The sequence below is a fragment of the Poecilia mexicana genome, unplaced genomic scaffold, assembly GCF_051168715.1.
Source record: "Poecilia mexicana isolate PSO_F unplaced genomic scaffold, ASM5116871v1 scaffold_6, whole genome shotgun sequence".
Lineage (NCBI taxonomy): Eukaryota > Metazoa > Chordata > Actinopteri > Cyprinodontiformes > Poeciliidae > Poecilia > Poecilia mexicana.
In genome coordinates this window covers 7,832,265-7,853,531 of record NW_028263375.1, presented here as the reverse complement: position 1 = coordinate 7,853,531, position 21,267 = coordinate 7,832,265, and the positions used below count along the sequence as shown (strand labels likewise).

The 21,267-nt window shown below is 38.8% G+C and overlaps 2 protein-coding genes and 2 non-coding genes across 4 annotated transcripts; 3 read left to right on the top strand and 1 right to left on the bottom strand.

The window, feature by feature from the left end:
* Positions 1 to 744: 744 nt before the first annotated feature.
* LOC106906784 (small ribosomal subunit protein eS17) lies at positions 745 to 5,584 on the top strand. The gene is made up of 5 exons (XM_014972209.2): positions 745 to 867; positions 1,842 to 1,993; positions 2,083 to 2,188; positions 3,853 to 3,918; positions 5,460 to 5,584. Exons 1-5 carry the CDS (start codon positions 865 to 867, stop codon positions 5,535 to 5,537), a joined length of 405 nt encoding a protein of 134 aa, XP_014827695.1. The 5' UTR covers positions 745 to 864; the 3' UTR covers positions 5,538 to 5,584.
* On the top strand, positions 2,986 to 3,112 carry LOC148158620 (small nucleolar RNA SNORA71). The gene has a single exon (XR_015763194.1). It is a non-coding gene; the product is annotated as a small nucleolar RNA SNORA71 (small nucleolar RNA).
* On the top strand, positions 5,257 to 5,385 carry LOC148158619 (small nucleolar RNA SNORA71). Its single transcript, XR_015763195.1, has one exon. It is a non-coding gene; the product is annotated as a small nucleolar RNA SNORA71 (small nucleolar RNA).
* Positions 5,585 to 6,522: 938 nt separating the features above from the next.
* Positions 6,523 to 9,566, bottom strand: cart2 (cocaine- and amphetamine-regulated transcript 2). Its single transcript, XM_014972211.2, has 3 exons — positions 9,408 to 9,566; positions 8,628 to 8,711; positions 6,523 to 6,680 (listed from the first exon to the last, which is right to left on the bottom strand). Exons 1-3 carry the CDS (start codon positions 9,522 to 9,524, stop codon positions 6,573 to 6,575), a joined length of 309 nt encoding a protein of 102 aa, XP_014827697.1. The 5' UTR covers positions 9,525 to 9,566; the 3' UTR covers positions 6,523 to 6,572.
* Positions 9,567 to 21,267: the final 11,701 nt, after the last annotated feature.

Here is a 21,267-nt window from a genome sequence, read left to right as displayed (position 1 = left end):
AAGAGTTCCTCATAAATCTGCTACAAACATTAATTGAGGACTGATTGCTACTTTGAATTTTCCCAAATTTTTACAGAATATATAAATGTATACTTTTTGACGAGGTCCTGACAAAGTGTAGCAAAAGTAAAGACAAATCAATGTACTCTACTCACAGAAAACAAGTGACAAAAGTCATGACATACAATTTAGGACAAGAACAGGTATCACTGAGTAAATTGTTAGAAATTGATAAGGAAAATAGGATAGTGGTTGTAGCCAAACTACAATCATTATCACCATTTAAGCAGAAAAACATGATACTTTCTGGATAAAAAAATGGCATACAGTTTGCCTCTTGAACAGGAACATCAAGATATATGTGCACTGGAATCATTGAAAAACTAACATTCCCTGATACTAACAAACCTGCCTAATTATTTTATAAATACCAAACAAGTAAGTGAAAACCCCTCAAATAATCTAATTTACATTCTGGCTTTGTAGCTGAAGGGTTTTGCATATTTTATGGGAGAAGGGATCAAACTGAAGGACAGCCTAATTGATAAAAGGGTTGTTTTTTATGTCAAGTCAAGTAAAAATTCTAGATATTAGAATACCTGATAACTAAGACAAACCGGGATTTTCCCGTCATGATTTGTTTGAAAATAATATTTTATTTCCAACAGTAGGGCATTTTCTTCTTCATACTAAAAATACCACTGATTGAAATTAAATCACTCTGAAGTACGTTTTTACCTTTTATATCGCTTTTGTTTTTGTAGTTTCAGCCTTTAGCCATGGGGTGTCGCTGCAGTTAAACCTCCGTAGGTTTTAAACTTCCACCGGAAGTCTTCTCGGTCTCTTCTACCAGGCCGATCCAACATGGTGGGTGATAATTTCACGTCTTTCTGTTTTATCTATATCAATCCTTCCTTTTTAACTCTTTATTCATCCTGATAGTCATATTGATAAACGCCGGAATGCTGAAGCTTGCGATTCACCGCAGTATTGACATTAGATTATATAATTTAAGCAGATTATAGTCGGTTAAACCTAGCCGCCGTTAGTCTGAATGAGCCTCGGGTTCAGACGTAGGCGAGGCCGCAGGTACCAGGTTCTTACTTTTGTGTTTAACACCGGCTTGTAATGTGGATAAATCAAAGTTGCGGGAGTGTTTCGGTGTACCGCGGAGACAGCTTGCTTGGTACCCCGGACAGAGTAGCCGGAGTGGGGATCAGACCTGGATCTGTGCTGCGGAGGAAGTCTCTCGGTATAACGTGAAAAAGTGTAAAACGTGCCGTGTTAGAACGTCCTATGTCCTGTCAGGTTAGATAAAAGCTACTGCACTGGTATTAAAAGATCTCAGAAATTTATTTGAGGATTTGAAGCTGTTTTATTTCAAACTGAGCTGCTTTTTTAAATGTTTTTCCTGATGCAACCTTACAGATTACAGCAAGATGATATGGTTTATATGCAGCTATTTCGGCTAATTTTTTGAAAATTACAGAGTTTATGAAGTTAAAAGGCTGAATAACATGCTGTCATTTTAAAAAGATCTTGAAACAAACTGGATTAGAAACTCGGAAGCATTATTTCGGATTGATATAAGTATCAGGAAGAGATGCTCCCATCATGCTTTGTGCCTACAGTTTAACCTGGAGGGGGCAGTATTATTATCTATAGTCTGCAGGTAGAAATGTTCTGAGGTCAACTGATTCTGAGAAAACTGCATGATGTGCCGGTTTTGTTACTCCTTAGTGATCTGAACATGCATTTAATTAAAAATGTGAAGGAATAACACAGGAGTCTTTTCCAACATGTCTTCCTAATAACCAAATCTAAAATCTTTGCACCTGCAGGGACGAGTCAGGACCAAGACGGTGAAAAAGGCCGCCAGGGTCATAATCGAGAAATACTACACCCGGCTGGGAAACGACTTCCACACCAACAAGAGGGTGTGTGAGGAGATCGCCATCATCCCGAGCAAGAAGCTCCGCAACAAGATTGCCGGGTGAGTTAGCGGATCGTAGCGTGACGGTCAGATTGTAGCACGGTGGAGGACAGGAGGAGCTAAGAACCAGAGTGCGTTTGCTCCTGCAGGTATGTGACACATCTGATGAAGAGGATCCAGCGCGGTCCCGTCAGAGGAATCTCCATCAAGCTGCAGGAGGAGGAGAGAGAGAGGAGGGACAACTACGTTCCAGAGGTCAGTGAACGCATCGTTAGAAATGTTGCTGGTGATTCAGGCGTTTTGTTTTTGTTGGAGCTGTTCTGGATTTTTTCTTTTTCTCTGGTTGTCAGTCTACATCTCAAATGTCCAGACTTGGATTTGAGCTACTAATTTTACTGCTTTTTTTTTTTTTTTTTTTTTTAATCTTTGAAATGATGGAAAATCTTGTGGACTGTTTACTTTCAGTGTCTTCCATAATATGACAGAAAAAGTCTAAATGTGTGAAAAGACATCAGTTTTTCCAGACTGAAATCTCTGTCCTGTTGTCCAAGTTAGTTTTCTAAAATTAATTTCATAACAAACTGGAGAACAAGGCCATTGTTTTATTTCATATTGAAGAAAACATCGTGAACTTTGCTTCTTTTCCTAAAATTGGTTTGGAAAAGTGTGCAATTTGATTTCTGTGTTTTCCAGTTCTGGATAATTAAGGGAGAATTTACGTCCTTTCTTTCCTTCCTTGTCTCCTTTCTTTCTTATTCCCTTACGGCTCGTTTTTACGTCCTTTCCTCTGCCATTATTTATTTCCTTCCCTTCCTCCTTTCTTGTCCTTCCACTTCTTTCTTTGTCCTCCTTTCCTTTACTCTGTTTTCTCCTTCTTACCTCCATGCCTTTTGTCCTTTATTCCCTCCCTTCTTTTTGAACCTCATTTTTCATGTCTTTACTTTTCCTCTTTTAACATCTACAACATGTCGGCCTGATTCCCTGTAAATCCATTCCTTTAGATTTATGCTGCTGGTTTCTGTCTGGTATCTCTGCTCCTGCAGTAAAGGGGCTCCTGTATCGAAAGTGATCATGGCATGTGTGTTGCCAGGTCATTGATACTACAGGTACATCAACCTGGGAGCATTTCCCGTGTTTGAAGGACTTCCTGTTCCTCTTGAACCCTGGCGCTACCATACAACATTTTAACTGTCAACGTTAAAAACAGCTGAGAAATGTGGCATTTTTACTTTCTTAGGATTTTAATTGGAGAAACTAATGATTATTTAATCATCACGATTAATCGGATTCTGCATATTTTTTAACTACGTAACTTCTTTTATGTATATATCCTAGAAATGCATTAAAAGATGCAAATAAATAAATTCCTATTTTAAATGAAAAACATTAACATTTTCACAGCATTACTTCAGTAAACACTTTATTATTTGTAACAAAGGATGCGTCTGCAGTTAAAAAATACTTCTAATATCTCAGGCCTTTCTGCTTGAATTAATATCAGTACTATAGAGATGATCTGTTATTTATTGATTAACCGATTAATAATTGGATAGCAAAAGGTGCTTAATAGATTTTCAATTTTTACAGATTTGCGAAGCTAAAACTTCAGCTTGAACGTTCTGGATTGAACATATTTACAGAAAAGGATTTTTTTTTCTTTTTAAATGCAAATTGTTTATATTTTTGTACAGTTTTGGTTTAATTTCTGCTCTGAATATTTAGTTTTTTCATCAGTTGTTGAATTGTAAAATCCAGTTAATGATTTATCAGTTAATAAATTAGTTGACAATAATTAAATAATTAATCAGGATTAATTGTTTCAGCCCTGTGTGAAGCGTTTCACCGTTTATGGCCGGTTTTAAGGCTTCAGATCCTGCAGATCTGCGTTGTGACCGTCTGCTTTCCGTTTACCTGTGCAGGTGTCTGCTCTGGACCAGGAGCTCATCGAGGTTGACCCCGACACCAAGGAGATGCTGAAGCTGCTGGTGAGTTTCCACGCTTGTCTTTTTCTGGGTCTCTGTTGGTTCTGGACCGGATGAGTTAAAAGGAAATAAAAAAAACTCCCAGAAGATTAAAGGTGCCTCTGTAAGAAGTTGGCGTTTGGCGGCACTGAGGGATCGTCGGGTCGTTTCTGAGGGTCGTTTCTGAGGGATCGTCGGGTCGTTTCTGAGGGATCGTCGGGTCGTTTCTGAGGGATCGTCGGGTCGTTTCTGAGGGATCGTCGGGTCGTTTCTGAGGGATCGTCGGGTCGTTTCTGCGCTCGTTAGCAACATCACAGACAGAAAGTCGAGGGTTTGGATCAGAACCTCTGACAACTTTCTGTGATGTCCGCTTGGAGATAACGACCCAGGATCTTTCATTACTGATTATCTAATGGCTGTTGCCGTGGTTACAGAGAGAACTGTTTTTCTCTTGTTTCTGACTGGGAAAAACCTACTGGATCCAGTTAGCTCCCAGTTAGATGCATTCAGAAAGGCTGAAGCTGTGAGATTAAGGCAGAGAAACTTAAATAATCCTTCAGTGATCGCTGGTTGGACTGATTCATCTGGTGTCATATTGTTATCAGATTAGGATTAATTAGATATATTTACATACGCTGCCTAAAGTGACGCTTTTTTTCTTTTTCTGAAGTTAAATCTGAACAAATTTATTTGATTTAGGTCATAAATACTAAAATTATTAGCATTTGCTAAATAATGAGAGAAAATGTCAGATTTATTTCTAAATTTTTTCAGAAACACAACTAGGCGTGCCACGGTAACAAATGCTGCTAGATGATAAATTGTCCCAGAAGTTATTGCGATAAACGATAATATTGTTGTTTCGGAACCATCTTTAAGTTATATAATGGTACTGATATAATAATGCAAGAACAGATTCTAAAATATTTTTGTATTTTTATTTTATTTATTTCAAACAGGTTTTTTAAAAAACTGAAGATCAGTAAATTTTACATTTTAATGAACATTTAACAGTCGAACTGGAAGACATTTTATTATATTTATTATAGACGTAATAAAATACAAACTTTCTTACAAATGATTCAGAAAGTGCAATTAGGAATTAAAAATATAATATAAAATAAATATATTTCACTCTGAGCACAAAGCATAGAATTAGTCTGAATAGATCTGCCCTTATGGATCGAACTCATCACCAATATCCAATCTAGAATTTTTTCAATATTGTTGCATCTCTAGGGAAAAGATGTTTGTCTCTCTTTGTTCTGTGTTTGTCTCTTCTGGTTTTAGCTGTAAATGTGGTTCAGTAATGATCTAAAATGAGGTTAGGAGCAGATTATTTCTAGTGAGTTTGTTTTGTCCGCCTGTATCGAAAGGTGGTGGCAGCGTCTTCGTAGCTGCTGTCATTTATTACTACAGGCAGATCAAACCGAGAGCTTTCCCGTGTTTGAAGGATCACTGGTTCCTGTCAGACCCTGATGCTCTCGGACAAATCCTGTCCCAGGAAAACCGCTCACCTGTCCACGTCTCTCACCTGTCCACGTCTTCTCTCTGTCTTCCTGCAGGACTTCGGCAGTCTGTCCAACCTGCAGGTCACCCAGCCACCTGTCGGCATGAACTTCAAGCAGCCCCGAGGAGTCTAGACGTCTGTAAACTTTATTCCTAATAAAATCCGTTTGGGACAAAAAAAGCCTTGGCTGTGCCGGACTTCTGATTTATGAAATTATGTTTCACTGGAATAAATTTGGATGGAGTTTGAATCCTGTCACTTCTAAGATCTTTGAATTGACGTCTTCAACTAGATTCAGTACGTTTTATTAAAACTTTTAAGCAAACCTGTTTGTTTTTTTAGTGTAGCCAGTGAGGCTGGGCGATGAATTGATTTTATTGATTGTACTTTTGGTTTTTGAAGATTAAATCTTGTTTTTTCACCAATGAACTCCTTGGGTTTCCGTAGTTCAGTGATGTCATTGTGACCAGAGCCGCCATCTTGTTTCACAAACGTTTATTACAGCTTGTTTGTTTGGACTTTGAATTCAGGTTAATTTTATGACAGAGTATCAGGGCCAGGCTACAATTTAATTTTATTAATTAGAGGGGAAAAGTTCAAGAATACAGTCGAAATAACATGAGAATAAAGTAGTTTTACAAAAACAACATGAAAAACACTTAAAATTAGGATTATGAATCTTGTATAGTTATACTTTATAAGTTTTACAGATACTAAATAAAAATACTTAACTTTTATCAAATTATAATACAAGGAGTGTATAATTGAGCTTTTTTCAATTTTAAGATGTTTTTTTATTTTTACTAATATTGTGACTGTTTCTCAATTAAATGATCATCAGAGAAGGAATGATTGAAAAGAAATTCACTTTTTGAAAATGTTTTCTATATTTTTTCTTAAAACAAGTGAAAAAAAATTGCTTCTGGTATGGAAAAATTAGTTTATTTTGAAACCATATCGCCCAGCCCTAATAACCAGTTAAAATTCTGTTTTTACCCAGTTTTGTGGATTATAAAATGAAGCGGAGTCTCACTTTACAGCAAAAACATCTTTAATGCAGAACACACACTGATTCCACACTGAAGGCTCGTTATATGGAGCCTGGATGTTTGTCTTTCTAATGGAAACTTTACAGCTTTACAATGCACTCTTGATGGCGTGTTTTGTCTCATAAGCACTTCAGCAGGAAGAAGTTGCAGAAAGCTCCTCTGGGACAGTCGCACATCTTCCCAATCCGAGATCCTTTCCTGACGGCGCAGTGCTCCCCGAGGTCACACTGAACACAGGAAGAAATAAAGAGTCGGGTCTCGTGTTGAACACCTGAATAATGACGGTTAACGATGTATCTGATTTATCATACAGATCTGAGAGCTAATCATAGGGAATGTAAGACATTCACTTTTCATGGTGGAATAATAAAGCGTTCAAAGGAAATTATTTTATAAAGAAAAGAATTAGGTCCTCAAGTTTTAATTTTTTGGGATTTCTTAAAAATCTAATCCAGATTAAAGATGCATAATATATCCACGTTAACCTTGTATCAGTTTATGTTGGTCAGAGAAAACCCGTAGTGTTCCGATAAGATAAAAACGTATTGTTACCGTTTATTTCTGCCGGGTGTCTTAAATTCATGTATCTAAAATTAAGACCTTAAAATATCTTAAATTAGGAAAAATATAAGTTGGCCTTAAATTTTTTTTTAAATTTTGTCATAGCAAAACTATTTAATCTTGCATAATATGTTTTTTTCTTGTGCGACTTTTCTGTCAGGCAAAAGTTTAAGCCACCCGCAGACATTTTCATTACGTTCTGTGTTTTATGCTTCCGCTAACTAGCTGCAAGCTAGCTGGCTTTTGCTGTAACGGAGGAAAATACATTTTCGAACGCAATCACGTTGTAACGTGATAATTATATTGTTTAATAGTGTTTAAAAATGTATCTTCCTAAGTGACAGCAATACACTTCTGTTAGATTTAATTTGTAATGGCCTTAAAAAGTCTTAGATCTGACTTGGTGAAACCTGAAGAAACTGTTCCGAACGAGGTCGGCCATTTTGTTTCGCAATGTTAATTAGATGGCCTAAGGGACTTACCCCAGAGGGAGAACTGTTGATTAGATGAATTGAGAATATTTTTGTAGCCAATTTTAAATAAATTTCAGGTTGTTTAAACACCAGTGTCCATCTTTGCATGGAACACTTAAGTTACAGATAAAAAAAATAAATAAAATAGGATAAATAAGATTGAATGGCACAATTAGCAGTATCTCCTCTAAATTCAACCCCTTCAGCTGTCCAGATGGTCAAGTTTGATGCTTTCAGGGTAAAAGTTTTAGAGTCTGACGAGACAAAGATTTGAGCTGATTATCCTCAAGCCTGGTGGTGGCTGCATCACCCTGTGGGTCTGTTTCACTATCAATGGTACTGGTGCATTTCAAAGCGCAAAGTCTTCACCTAACCGCTAATCTACAGTTAGTTCAACGTTGGACAGAGGTGGATGTTGCAACAAGGCAATGATCCTAAGCTGGTTTAAGACTGGATAAAGTAGAACTAACATTTAGCTTAAATGTTAGCTTCCTGAAGCACTCAACTCTGTTGAAAACTGATGAATTATGGTTAATTAATCAGTTTAGTCATCACACCAAGAGCAGAGGTCAAATATCCACCCAGAATGAAGCTATTTTATTAGCTAGCTAAAGCTTGGATAATTTTAACACTGACTGGATTTGATCAAATCCATAAATTGTGCACTCAACTTTTGTCTTTAAAGTTGTTATCCAGTCATTCCACTTTGGAAAAAGAACGGCTCACATTCAAAGTCATTAAAAGACCAAAATTAATCATAATTATGCTGATGATGTAATCTAAAACTTTACAAATTAGAAGTAAACAGAGCAGGGAAACCTGGACATAACCTGAGGTATTAAATAATTATTCAAATCATTTTTCCTTCATGAAAGTGACTGACATATTCATAAAAACAAAAAACTATTTAATATTATTGGTTTTTAATTTTAAAATCTATGCTTTTACGCCATCTACTGGCAAAATTGCGCCATTGCAACTGGTTGAACCAATATTTGTTGACTTTTTCCCCAGATTGCTTTTAATAATAAGTCTGTTGCGACGTTCTGGATTCTTTTGTCAACAATATTTCAGTTTTAGTTGTACACTGAAAATTTATGAATATATTTCAAGTTGAGAAAAGGATCAGGAGAGACTCACAGAAGGAACCTGTCCGTATTTCTTCTCCCAGGGATTGATCCTCTTTGTCTGCAGCTTCTCCAGAACTTCATGCAGCGCTCCGAGCTGACAAGAAAAGACAAGAAAAGTGAAACTGCAGAAGCATTAAGGCAATAAATGCTGGGTTCAGGAGGGTTTATGACTAGAAAGATGCTTCTTTCTTGGAGTCATAAAATAAAATTTTATTATTTTCACCAATTTACAATGTATTTGAAAAAAAACTTTAAACATATTTCTAAATAATACAATTAAAAATGTTTATAATTATACTTGTTCTTTAAAGACTTTTACCTATTTATTTAATGCATTTTAAATATATATTTTAATGCTTTTTGCTTTAGAAATTAAGAATTTAAGATATTTAGACAAATAGAAACATAATTAAAAGATAGAACATTATTTAATATATACAATATTCTTATGATTGGAAGTAATAATAATATTTTATAAAGAAATGGCTCAGGCAGATAATCTGTGTAGGGAGCAAAACATTAATAAAAGCAAATGAATTATCAAAAACTATATTAATTTTGTAGTCCTTTTACACTATTGTATATAATATTTTGAGAGATCCTTATTTCTTATCAATAAAAAAATATTAATCAAAGAGAAATATTTTTGCTAGTTTTGGGACATAAAATAATAATATAATAAAAAAAATGACTATAAAAAGGTAGTTTATAATACCTGAAAACATGTGATATCAGTCTTTGCGACTCATAAGTTTATTTTTAATGCATCTATTTTTTGGGAGGGACTCACCAGTCTGTTGGAGTTGCGGTAGTCCTGCACTTCTCTCTCGTCCCTCTCGGCTTCCGTCGAGCCGGCCGGACACAGAACCGACAGTAGCGCCGCGCACAACACAGCACGCGCCCACATGCCGACAAAACAACAAATAAACAAGCAAGCAAATAAACAAGCAAAGTGCGGGAAAGTTAAAGGTCAGCTCGCGAGTTGACTTCACCTTCCTCTACCTGTGTCTCACGCACTGAATGCCGCGCGCTCCGCACCGCGGGGCATCTTTGGACCCCCTCATGACGTCATTAACATGACGTAGAGGCTGTGTGTTGTTTTTGTTACATTAATTCAAACACTTTGACTTGTGCCTAAATCTAAGCACTAGTTGTTGTTTTTTTATTATTATTATTTGAAAACCTCTCAAGAGAAAACGCAGGAGAAGAAACAGAATGAAGATGAGCTTCAGGGAAATAACCTGGGTGTAAATATTCTACAGAAAGACAGCAATCCAGACATAATCCTAGGGATTATTTCACTTCTAAATGATATGACAAGCTTGCAGAGTCAGGTGGTTGTGTGACACAACAATACCAAGATGGACAGGAATAAGCAATTAGAGCAGAACAGAAAAGAATAGAAATATAATTTACTGTCCCACATAGGAGAAATGCAGCTTAAGGTAAAAAGAATCACAAACTAAGATAAAAGAAAATAACTCAGGTGTTGCAAAGATATAATCAAAGTCCACAAGCTCCTAATGGGAGCTTTGCAGAAGTAAATGTCTGTCCTAAAATGCTTCTAATAGTCGTGAATGCTTTTAATTAGTTTCAAATTAATTAACTTAATTTGCATCACTCAAGACATTTGCAAAATTAATTGTTCATAGCTGCTGCACAAAAATGGAAAAAAAGCTGAAATCTTTGGTGCAGCAACATGTTTTCCTCCCTTATTAGCATCAGACTGATCCTCTGAAGAAGCAGCTTGTTTATGAATGAACCAGTCAGCTTTCAGAAATTTAGACACATTACTTCTCAGACACTTTCTGCGATGAAACAAACATATTCAACTCCCTTCTTATATAACAAACTTTGAAACAGTGTAAGAGACGTGGCAGTCACTTTCTGGCTGCAGCACTTCTATTTATATTTCCCATCAGTTTGCTGGGATAAAGGTATTACTGTCGGCGCCGTTCATCCAAACACAACTTAAACCCTTCTGACAGTCAGAGGAGCTGCATCTGAAAATCCTCGCCTCTCGCGTCGTAAACAAACCGGAAACTGGAGGATGTGTCAGTCTGTTGATCGCACCTCATTCATCACTGTCACAGTGTGACGACAATTAGCTTTACAGGACAAAAACACTCAAAATATAGTCAGAGACAAAGTTACAGAATACTTCTAGATAAGTTGTGCATTTACAACCTTTCTTTGTTTGTCTCAAGTCCAGTTTGTCTTCACGACAGACACACTCAGGTTCACTGTATTTATTCAAACAGGACAGAAAATCAACATCTGTCCAGCAGTTTCTGTCCCCAAGCATTAAATAAAATACAGTAAATAATCCTAAATAAACTACAGAGGAAGAGAATGGTTAGGTGATCTGAGCCACTGAACCGCCATCTTGGTAGGCAATTGCAGTACAAAGCATAGATGAACCATGGCTTTGAGACCAACAAAAAGAAAGTACAAGGAAAAAATAAAAAGTTTATATTGTTTATAAGTTAGATAGGACCTGGACGAAAGCTAGTTCTAAGCTTGTAACTTGTTTATTGTTGTCATAGCAACCCCATAGTAACTGCTGTGACAGTTAGTTACCAACCAAGATGGCTGTGAGATGCAAAGTTCCCCAAAGTGTGACACATGAGAAGTATGAACATCACCAGTTGGGTTTGGAGGTCTTAGGCATTAATGTAGATGAACCCTATTGATTTCCACACTCTATGCTGGATTTACGGGTATGCTGGATAGTCAGAACACTTGTTATTGACGACATTCTGTGACGTGTGAATCGGGCTTTGACTTTGCCACCCGAGGATCGCGTGACCAGCTGAGCCAATCAGATTGCCTCTGGCATTTAATTGATGTGTTGCTTTTACTCTGTTTTGTCATTTGTGTTGTCGTTCTTGTACACAGCACTTTGGTGCAGTTTTATACGTGTTTTAAAGTGCTATATAAATAAATTTGACATTGACATTGACAACTCCTCCTCCTCCACCCCGCAGTTTCCTCCCTTACGCCTCCTGCGGGAAGGCTAAAAAGGAAAAGGGGCTACGTTCAAATACTCTATGGAAGTAGGACTGTGACGTCACCTGCATCTGACTGATTCAGCTGGTCACGTGATCCTCGGTTGGCAAAGTCAAAGCCCAAATCATACGTCACCGATGACGTCAATGACCGACAGAAGCAGAGTCCTTGAATGTAGGTCCTCTGCGATCATTTGGTCACTAGACTTTTTGTCTTTTTGTCTTGCAGGCTGACGTTTGTAAGAACGAACCTGGACAGGATAGTAGAGGATAGAATAGGTTCTCCTTTCTTTCTTTTACCTCTCTCTCCGTCTATCCCTCTATCTTTCTAGATGGAGGTTTTAGCATAGACTGAAGATGAGGGTTTGTTCACAAGTGTTGCCACGTGAGACGAAAAAGAAAAGTTTTAATGCTGGGGCCTTTTTATAAGGACTTTGTCTTTAAAGCCCCATACCTTACGCTTCCTGCGGGAAGGCGCCATTCCTGCGGGAAGGCGCCTCCAGCGGGAAGGAGCCTCCTGCGGGAAGGCGCCATTCCTGCGGGAAGGCGCCTCCAGCGGGAAGGAGCCTCCTGCGGGAAGGCGTAAGGTATGGGGCTTTAAAGACAAAGTCTTTATAAAACGGCCTCGGCACTTATGCCTTTCTTTTTCGTTTCGTGTGCCAACACTTGTGAACGAACCCTCATCTTCAGTCTATGCTAAAACCTCCATCTAAAAAGATAGAGGGATCGACGGAGAGAGAGGTAAAAGACAGAAAGGAGAACCTATGCTATCCTCTACTATCCAGTCTAACTGGTTCGTTCTTACAAACGTCAGCCTGCAAGACAACAAGACAAAAAGTTTGGTCTGAATCTACGTTAAAAGCAGAATCTTTGAGTAGAGATTCAAAGACTCTGCTTTTAATCTACAGTCTTTGAATGTAGATTCAGACTGCTCGTAAATCCAGCATACCTTGTGGTAATGCGCATGCGCACATCAATGTTACGTTGTTTTTTTTTTATAAATCCGTCATACCTGTAGAAGTTTCATAAAGTGTGTTTTTGTCATACACCATAAAGTGGGAGATTGCAGTTACTTAACAAAATCATTTGCGTTACTGTGCGTTACGATTTTGTTTTCTAATTTAATGTTATTTCATCTGGGCATCTTTTGGAGCCACCGCCGTTTATATGCGACATCATCCGCAGCGCCAGAAATGTAAACAAGGGATAAGCATTTCGTTGTTGGAGAAACAGGAACTATTTTGTGTTTCTGTCGCCAAGTCCGATTATTATAAGCGGTTTTGGGCTTGTTTTGCTTCCAAAGTCGCTTGCAAATTGAATGAATCGCGAGTTGCGCTGTTTGGGGCTCGTTTTTGAACGTGAAGTTACTCATTTGGAAATAAGCAGAGACTCATAATAAATCCCAGAATGTGTCTGTCATCCTGGTCGTTTACGTCAGACTTTCCCTGTCCATCATTTCTCGGATGATCCGTCCCGCTGTCTCTTTCTTAATGTGAAGTTCATATATTTGCTATGAATGACGTCGAGCTTCGCGTTGCGCTCCAGAAAACTGCAAACATCGAGACTAATATGAACAGCTCAATAAACGTGAAAACAGCCACAAATGGACGTGTCCGTAAAGCTGTGCAACTAAACGCCATTATAAAAATATTGTATTTGGTTGTTTTAGAACAACATAAGAACACTTGGACGTGATTGCACAAGGGAATGTTCATTTTATGATGCTGTGATTTCGAGAATTTGCAATAGACACAGAGATTGGGGAAGAAGACGGCGGTTGCTCATTTCACTAACGCTGTTCATGTTTATAGGCTCCCCACGAAGGACAAAGGAGAAGCAGACACATCAATAAAAAAAACATCATTTGTTATCATTTTTTCAACCCGTTTGAGACATGTAACATTTTATTTCTCAGAAGTTTATGGTAAATAATAATAAAAAGAAAAATCTAGTTATTTCCACGCAGTGTCCAGAAAGAGGTGCTGTTCTGCTTGTTGCCTATCAGCTTCGGTCAGCATCCAGCGTTATTCATGTGCTATTTTTAGGACACATTCCGCGCAGTTTTCTGAAGAAGTATTAGAATATTAAAAAGGTAGATTAGCTATAGGGACAAAAAATCCCGCGGGAGACCAAATTTGTAGTCAAACAGTATTTGTAGTAATAGTGACGCTAAACGGGACTAATGTCTTGTTTACAGTATGGTAACGATATTGGAAACAGCAAAAGCCATTTATGTTAATATGTTTGATTAACATAGCAGCTTAATTAAATAAAATTTACCGTAAACTTCTGAGAAATAAAACACACAAAATGAAACTTCTACAGGTATGACGGATTTATAAGAAATCTGCTGAGTGAACAGTATGTGACATAACATCGATGTGCGCATGCGCATTACCGTAAGGTATGCTGGATTTACGGGTATGCTGGATAGTCAGAACCAACACATTCTCACTCCCAACTGAGCGTCACATATTGACGCTCAATATGTGACGTCACATATTGAGCGTCACATATTGAGCGTCAATATGTGACGAGTTGGGAGTGAGAATGTGTTGGAACACTTGTTATTGACGTCAATCTGTGACGTGTGAATCGGGCTTTGACTTTGCCACCCGAGGATCGCGTGACCAGCTGAGCCAATCAGATTGCCGTAAGTAAAAGCAATAACCTGTTAAGCCAATCACCTGCCTCTGGCATTTAATTGATGTGTTGCTTTTACTCTGTTTTGTCATTTGTGTTGTCGTTCTTGTACACAGTACTTTGGTGCAGTTTTATACGTGTTTTAAAGTGCTATATAAATAAATTTGACATTGACATTGACAACTCCTCTTCCTCCACCCCGCAGTTTCCTCCCTTACGCCTCCTGGGGGAAGGCTAAAAAGGAAAAGGGGCTACGCTCAAATACTCTATGGAAGTAGGACTGTGACGTCACCTGCATCTGACTGATTCAGCTGGTCACGTGATCCTCGGTTGGCAAAGTCAAAGCCCGAATCATACGTCACCGATGACGTCAATGACCGACAGAAGCAGAGTCGTTGAATGTAGGTCCTCTGCGATCATTTGGTCACTAGACTTTTTGTCTTTTTGTCTTGCAGGCTGACGTTTGTAAGAACGAACCTGGACAGGATAGTAGAGGATAGAATAGGTTCTCCTTTCTTTCTTTTACCTCTCTCTCCGTCTATCCCTCTATCTTTCTAGATGGAGGTTTTAGCATAGACTGAAGATGAGGGTTTGTTCACAAGTGTTGCCACGTGAGACGAAAAAGAAAAGTTTTAATGCTGGGGCCTTTTTATATGGACTTTGTCTTTAAAGCCCCATACCTTACGCTTCCTGCGGGAAGGCGCCATTCCTGCGGGAAGGCGCCTCCAGCGGGAAGGAGCCTCCTGCGGGAAGGCGTAAGGTATGGGGCTTTAAAGACAAAGTCTTTATAAAACGGCCTCGGCACTTATGCCTTTCTTTTTCGTTTCGTGTGCCAACACTTGTGAACGAACCCTCATCTTCAGTCTATGCTAAAACCTCCATCTAAAAAGATAGAGGGATCGACGGAGAGAGAGGTAAAAGACAGAAAGGAGAACCTATGCTATCCTCTACTATCCAGTCTAACTGGTTCGTTCTTACAAACGTCAGCCTGCAAGACAACAAGACAAAAAGTTTGGTCTGAATCTACGTTAAAAGCAGAATCTTTGAGTAGAGATTCAAAGACTCTGCTTTTAATCTACAGTCTTTGAATGTAGATTCAGACTGCTCGTAAATCCAGCATACCTTGTGGTAATGCGCATGCGCACATCAATGTTACGTTGTTTTTTTTATAAATCCGTCATACCTGTAGAAGTTTCATAAAGTGTGTTTTTGTCATACACCATAAAGTGGGAGATTGCAGTTACTTAACAAAATCATTTGCGTTACTGTGCGTTACGATTTTGTTTTCTAATTTAATGTTATTTCATCTGGGCATCTTTTGGAGCCACCGCCGTTTATATGCGACATCATCCGCAGCGCCAGAAATGTAAACAAGGGATAAGCATTTCGTTGTTGGAGAAACAGGAACTATTTTGTGTTTCTGTCGCCAAGTCCGATTATTATAAGCGGTTTTGGGCTTGTTTTGCTTCCAAAGTCGCTTGCAAATTGAATGAATCGCGGGTTGCGCTGTTTGGGGCTCGTTTTTGAACGTGAAGTTACTCATTTGGAAATAAGCAGAGACTCATAATAAATCCCAGAATGTGTCTGTCATCCTGGTCGTTTACGTCAGACTTTCCCTGTCCATCATTTCTCGGATGATCCGTCCCGCTGTCTCTTTCTTAATGTGAAGTTCATTTGCTATGAATGACGTCGAGCTTCGCGTTGCGCTCTAGAAAACTGCAAACATCGAGACTAATATGAACAGCTCAATAAACGTGAAAACAGCCACAAATGGACGTGTCCGTAAAGCTGTGCAACTAAACGCCATTATAAAAATATTGTATTTGGTTGTTTTAGAACAACATAAGAACACTTGGACGTGATTGCACAAGGGAATGTTCATTTTATGATGCTATGATTTCGAGAATTTGCAATAGACACAGAGATTGGGGAAGAAGACGGCGGTTGCTCATTTCACTAACGCTGTTCATGTTTATAGGCTCCCCACGAAGGACAAAGGAGAAGCAGACACATCAATAAAAAAAACATCATTTGTTATCATTTTTTCAACCCGTTTGAGACATGTAACATTTTATTTCTCAGAAGTTTATGGTAAATAATAATAAAAAGAAAAATCTAGTTTTTTCCACGCAGTGTCCAGAAAGAGGTGCTGTTCTGCTTGTTGCCTATCAGCTTCGGTCAGCATCCAGCGTTATTCATGTGCTATTTTTAGGACACATTCCGCGCAGTTTTCTGAAGAAGTATTAAAATATTAAAAAGGTAGATTAGCTATAGGGACAAAAAATCCCGCGGGAGACCAAATTTGTAGTCAAAAAGTATTTGTAGTAATAGTGACGCTAAACGGGACTAATGTCTTGTTTACAGTATGGTAACGATATTGGAAACAGCAAAAGCCATTTATGTTAATATGTTTGATTAACATAGCAGCTTAATTAAATAAAATTTACCGTAAACTTCTGAGAAATAAAACACACAAAATGAAACTTCTACAGGTATGACGGATTTATAAGAAATCTGCTGAGTGAACAGTATGTGACATAACATCGATGTGCGCATGCGCATTACCGTAAAGTATGCTGGATTTACGGGTATGCTGGATAGTCAGAACCAACACATTCTCACTCCCAACTGAGCGTCACATATTGACGCTCAATATGTGACGAGTTGTGACGCTCAATATGTGACGTCACATATTGAGCTCACATATTGAGCGTCAATCTGTGACGTCACATATTGAGCGTCTATATGTGACGTCACATATTGAGCGTCACATATTGAGCGTCAATATGTGACGAGTTGGGAGTGAGAATATGTTGGAACACTTGTTATTGACGTCAATCTGTGACGTGTGAATCGGGCTTTGACTTTGCCACCCGAGGATCGCGTGACCAGCTGAGCCAATCAGATTGCCGTAAGTAAAAGCAATAACCTGTTAAGCCAATCACCTGCCTCTGGCATTTAATTGATGTGTTGCTTTTACTCTGTTTTGTCATTTGTGTTGTCGTTCTTGTACACAGTACTTTGGTGCAGTTTTATACGTGTTTTAAAGTGCTATATAAATAAATTTGACATTGACATTGACAACTCCTCTTCCTCCACCCCGCAGTTTCCTCCCTTACGCCTCCTGGGGGAAGGCTAAAAAGGAAAAGGGGCTACGCTCAAATACTCTATGGAAGTAGGACTGTGACGTCACCTGCATCTGACTGATTCAGCTGGTCACGTGATCCTCGGTTGGCAAAGTCAAAGCCCGAATCATACGTCACCAATGACGTCAATGACCGACAGAAGCAGAGTCCTTGAATGTAGGTCCTCTGCGATCATTTGGTCACTAGACTTTTTGTCTTTTTGTCTTGCAGGCTGACGTTTGTAAGAACGAACCTGGACAGGATAGTAGAGGATAGAATAGGTTCTCCTTTCTTTCTTTTACCTCTCTCTCCGTCTATCCCTCTATCTTTCTAGATGGAGGTTTTAGCATAGACTGAAGATGAGGGTTTGTTCACAAGTGTTGCCACGTGAGACGAAAAAGAAAAGTTTTAATGCTGGGGCCTTTTTATAAGGACTTTGTCTTTAAAGCCCCATACCTTACGCTTCCTGCGGGAAGGCGCCATTCCTGCGGGAAGGCGCCTCCAGCGGGAAGGAGCGTCCTGCGGGAAGGCGTAAGGTATGGGGCTTTAAAGACAAAGTCTTTATAAAACGGCCTCGGCACTTATGCCTTTCTTTTTCGTTTCGTGTGCCAACACTTGTGAACGAACCCTCATCTTCAGTCTATGCTAAAACCTCCATCTAAAAAGATAGAGGGATCGACGGAGAGAGAGGTAAAAGACAGAAAGGAGAACCTATGCTATCCTCTACTATCCAGTCTAACTGGTTCGTTCTTACAAACGTCAGCCTGCAAGACAACAAGACAAAAAGTTTGGTCTGAATATACCTTAAAAGCAGAGTCTTTGAATAGAGATTCAAAGACTCTGCTTTTAATCTACAGTCTTTGAATGTAGATTCAGACTGCTCGTAAATCCAGCATACCTTGTGGTAATGCGCATGCGCACATCAATGTTACGTTTTTTTTTTTTATAAATCCGTCATACCTGTAGAAGTTTCATAAAGTGTGTTTTTGTCATACACCATAAAGTGGGAGATTGCAGTTACTTAACGAAATCACTTTGCGTTACGATTTTCTTTTCTAATTTAATGTTATTTCCTCTGGGCATCTTTTGGAGCCACCGCCGTTTATATGCGATAACAGCAATATATTTAAGCAAATTTCAGCAAGCCATTCTGTTATTCACATTTGCTTTTTTATTTTAACTTCAGCGATCTTAAGCATGTCTTTTGATTCATTTGAAATATGTATATCATATGCAATTGAATATTCACTTAACTTCAATTTTTTAACACTAACTTTTAAACAGAAGTAATTGTACGCTTGAGTGCAAATTACATTTGAAACATAAAAAAATATCTCACCATGGCCGTTCAATATTTACATAATTTTTAAATAAAATAACAGAGAATGAGCAAGTAATAGTCATATCAACAAGTGCAGGGCTCATTTGATATATGACATATTAGTAACCCCACCCCCGGACTGGAAGCTGTTTATTGTTTTTACCTTAGAATGGCCAACAGTCTGTTATTCCTATATCAATTTGATACAATAGGAGCTCCCCCACTTCCCATATCGGTGTCCTGTCACCTTTTTCAGCAGTTAAAACAGTTTAATCCGTTAACATGTCGTGACCTGTTTTTCCGAGCCGCCTTCAAACGCAACATGAACGCTGGATTTACACCTGAGCGGCAGTGAAGGAGACCTGCTGCTGCTGTGCAGAGCTACAGGTGTGTTAGAATCATGGCAGCAAACCAGCAAAACGCAAAGAACCTTTTACAGTTTTTCCCCCAAACTAACCGGCTGAGTTGAGTAAAGCTGTTGGATGCAGGTAAAGTTAGCTAAAAGATGACTAGTTAATAACAATACAGCACCTTAAGCTTGTTAACAAGTAGCCTGTAGGCTACTGGTGTTGTCTATGTTCAGCTACGTAGGTTCATTTTGCCCCCCCAAAATAAGTCGATGCCCTTGTTACGTCAATCCGCGTTTCCCCATCAGATACGGTTCCCCCTTCGTCTTCTTGCCGCTCCGCCCCGCCCACGCGGCAAAATAGGCGCGTGCTCGTGATGAGCACTGAGAAAGCACGCGCGTGGCAAGCACGCGCTTGTTCGGCGCGCTTGTCTGAGGAACTACGGACACCGTGAAAGCTCAAACAACATGTTTCGGCAAAGTTGTCACACTTTCTTCACGTTTTTGCGGGAAACTAATAGTAATAATACTAATAATTATAATAAATATAATCAATATATATGTTATACATATTATGATTATAATAAATAATATATATTTTATACATATATTAAAATTATAATACATAATATATGTTATATATATATATATATATATATATATATATATATATATATATATATATATATATATATATATATATATATATATATATATATATAATTAATTATAATACATAATATATGTTATATGTTATAGTTATATGTTATAGTTATAATTATAATATATATATGTTGTATATATTATAATTATAATATGTTGTATATATTATAATTATAATAGATAGATAGATAGCATAATGCTATATGAATTAAAAACAGGGCAATGCAATTTAATGCTCAATATTACCCATCAGATACCGTTTTCCCTGTTTTACAGTGGGGGAACGCTATCTGATGGCCATAAATCTCCCATCATATAACGTTCCCCCTGTTTTACAGTGGGGGAACGGTATCTGATGGAGACATTTCACCCATCAGATAGCGTTCCCCCTGTTTTACAGTGGGGGAACGCTATCTGATGGCCATAAATCTCCCATCATATACCGTTTCCCCTGTTTTAAAGTGGGGGAACGCTATCTGATGGCCATAAATCTCCCATCAGATAGCGTTCCCCCACTTTAAAACAGGGGAAACGGTATGTGATGGGAGATTTATGGCCATCAGATAGCGTTCCCCCAGTGTAAAACAGGGGGAACGCTATCTGATGGATGATTTTAACATAGGGGGAACGCTATCTGATGGGTGAAATGTCTCCATCAGATACCGTTCCCCCACTGTAAAACAGGGGGAACGTTATATGATGGGAGATTTATGGCCATCAGATAGCGTTCCCCCACTTTAAAACAGGGGAAACGGTATGTGATGGGAGATTTATGGCCATCAGATAGCGTTCCCCCACTGTAAAACAGGGGGAACGTTATATGATGGGAGATTTATGGCCATCAGATAGCGTTCCCCCACTGTAAAACAGGGGGAACGCTATCTGATGGGTGATTTTAACATAGGGGGAACGCTATCTGATGGGTGAAATGTCTCCATCAGATAGCGTTCCCCCACTGTAAAACAGGGGGAACGCTATCTGATGGGAGATTTATGGCCATCAGATAGCGTTCCCCCACTTTAAAACAGGGGAAACGGTATGTGATGGGAGATTTATGGCCATCAGAGAGCGTTCCCCCACTTTAAAACAGGGGAAACGGTATCTGATGGGTGATTTTAACATAGGGGGAACGCTATCTGATGGGTGAAATGTCTCCATCAGATAGTGTTCCCCCACTGTAAAACAGGGGGAACGCTATCTGATGGGAGATTTATGGCCATCAGATAGCGTTCCCCCACTTTAAAACAGGGGAAACGGTATCTGATGGGAGATTTATGGCCATCAGATAGCGTTCCCCCACTTTAAAACAGGGGAAACGGTATCTGATGGGTGATTTTAACATAGGGGGAACGCTATCTGATGGGTGAAATGTCTCCATCAGATACCGTTCCCCCACTGTAAAACAGGGGGAACGTTATATGATGGGAGATTTATGGCCATCAGATAGCGTTCCCCCACTTTAAAACAGGGGAAACGGTATGTGATGGGAGATTTATGGCCATCAGAGAGCGTTCCCCCACTTTAAAACAGGGGAAACGGTATCT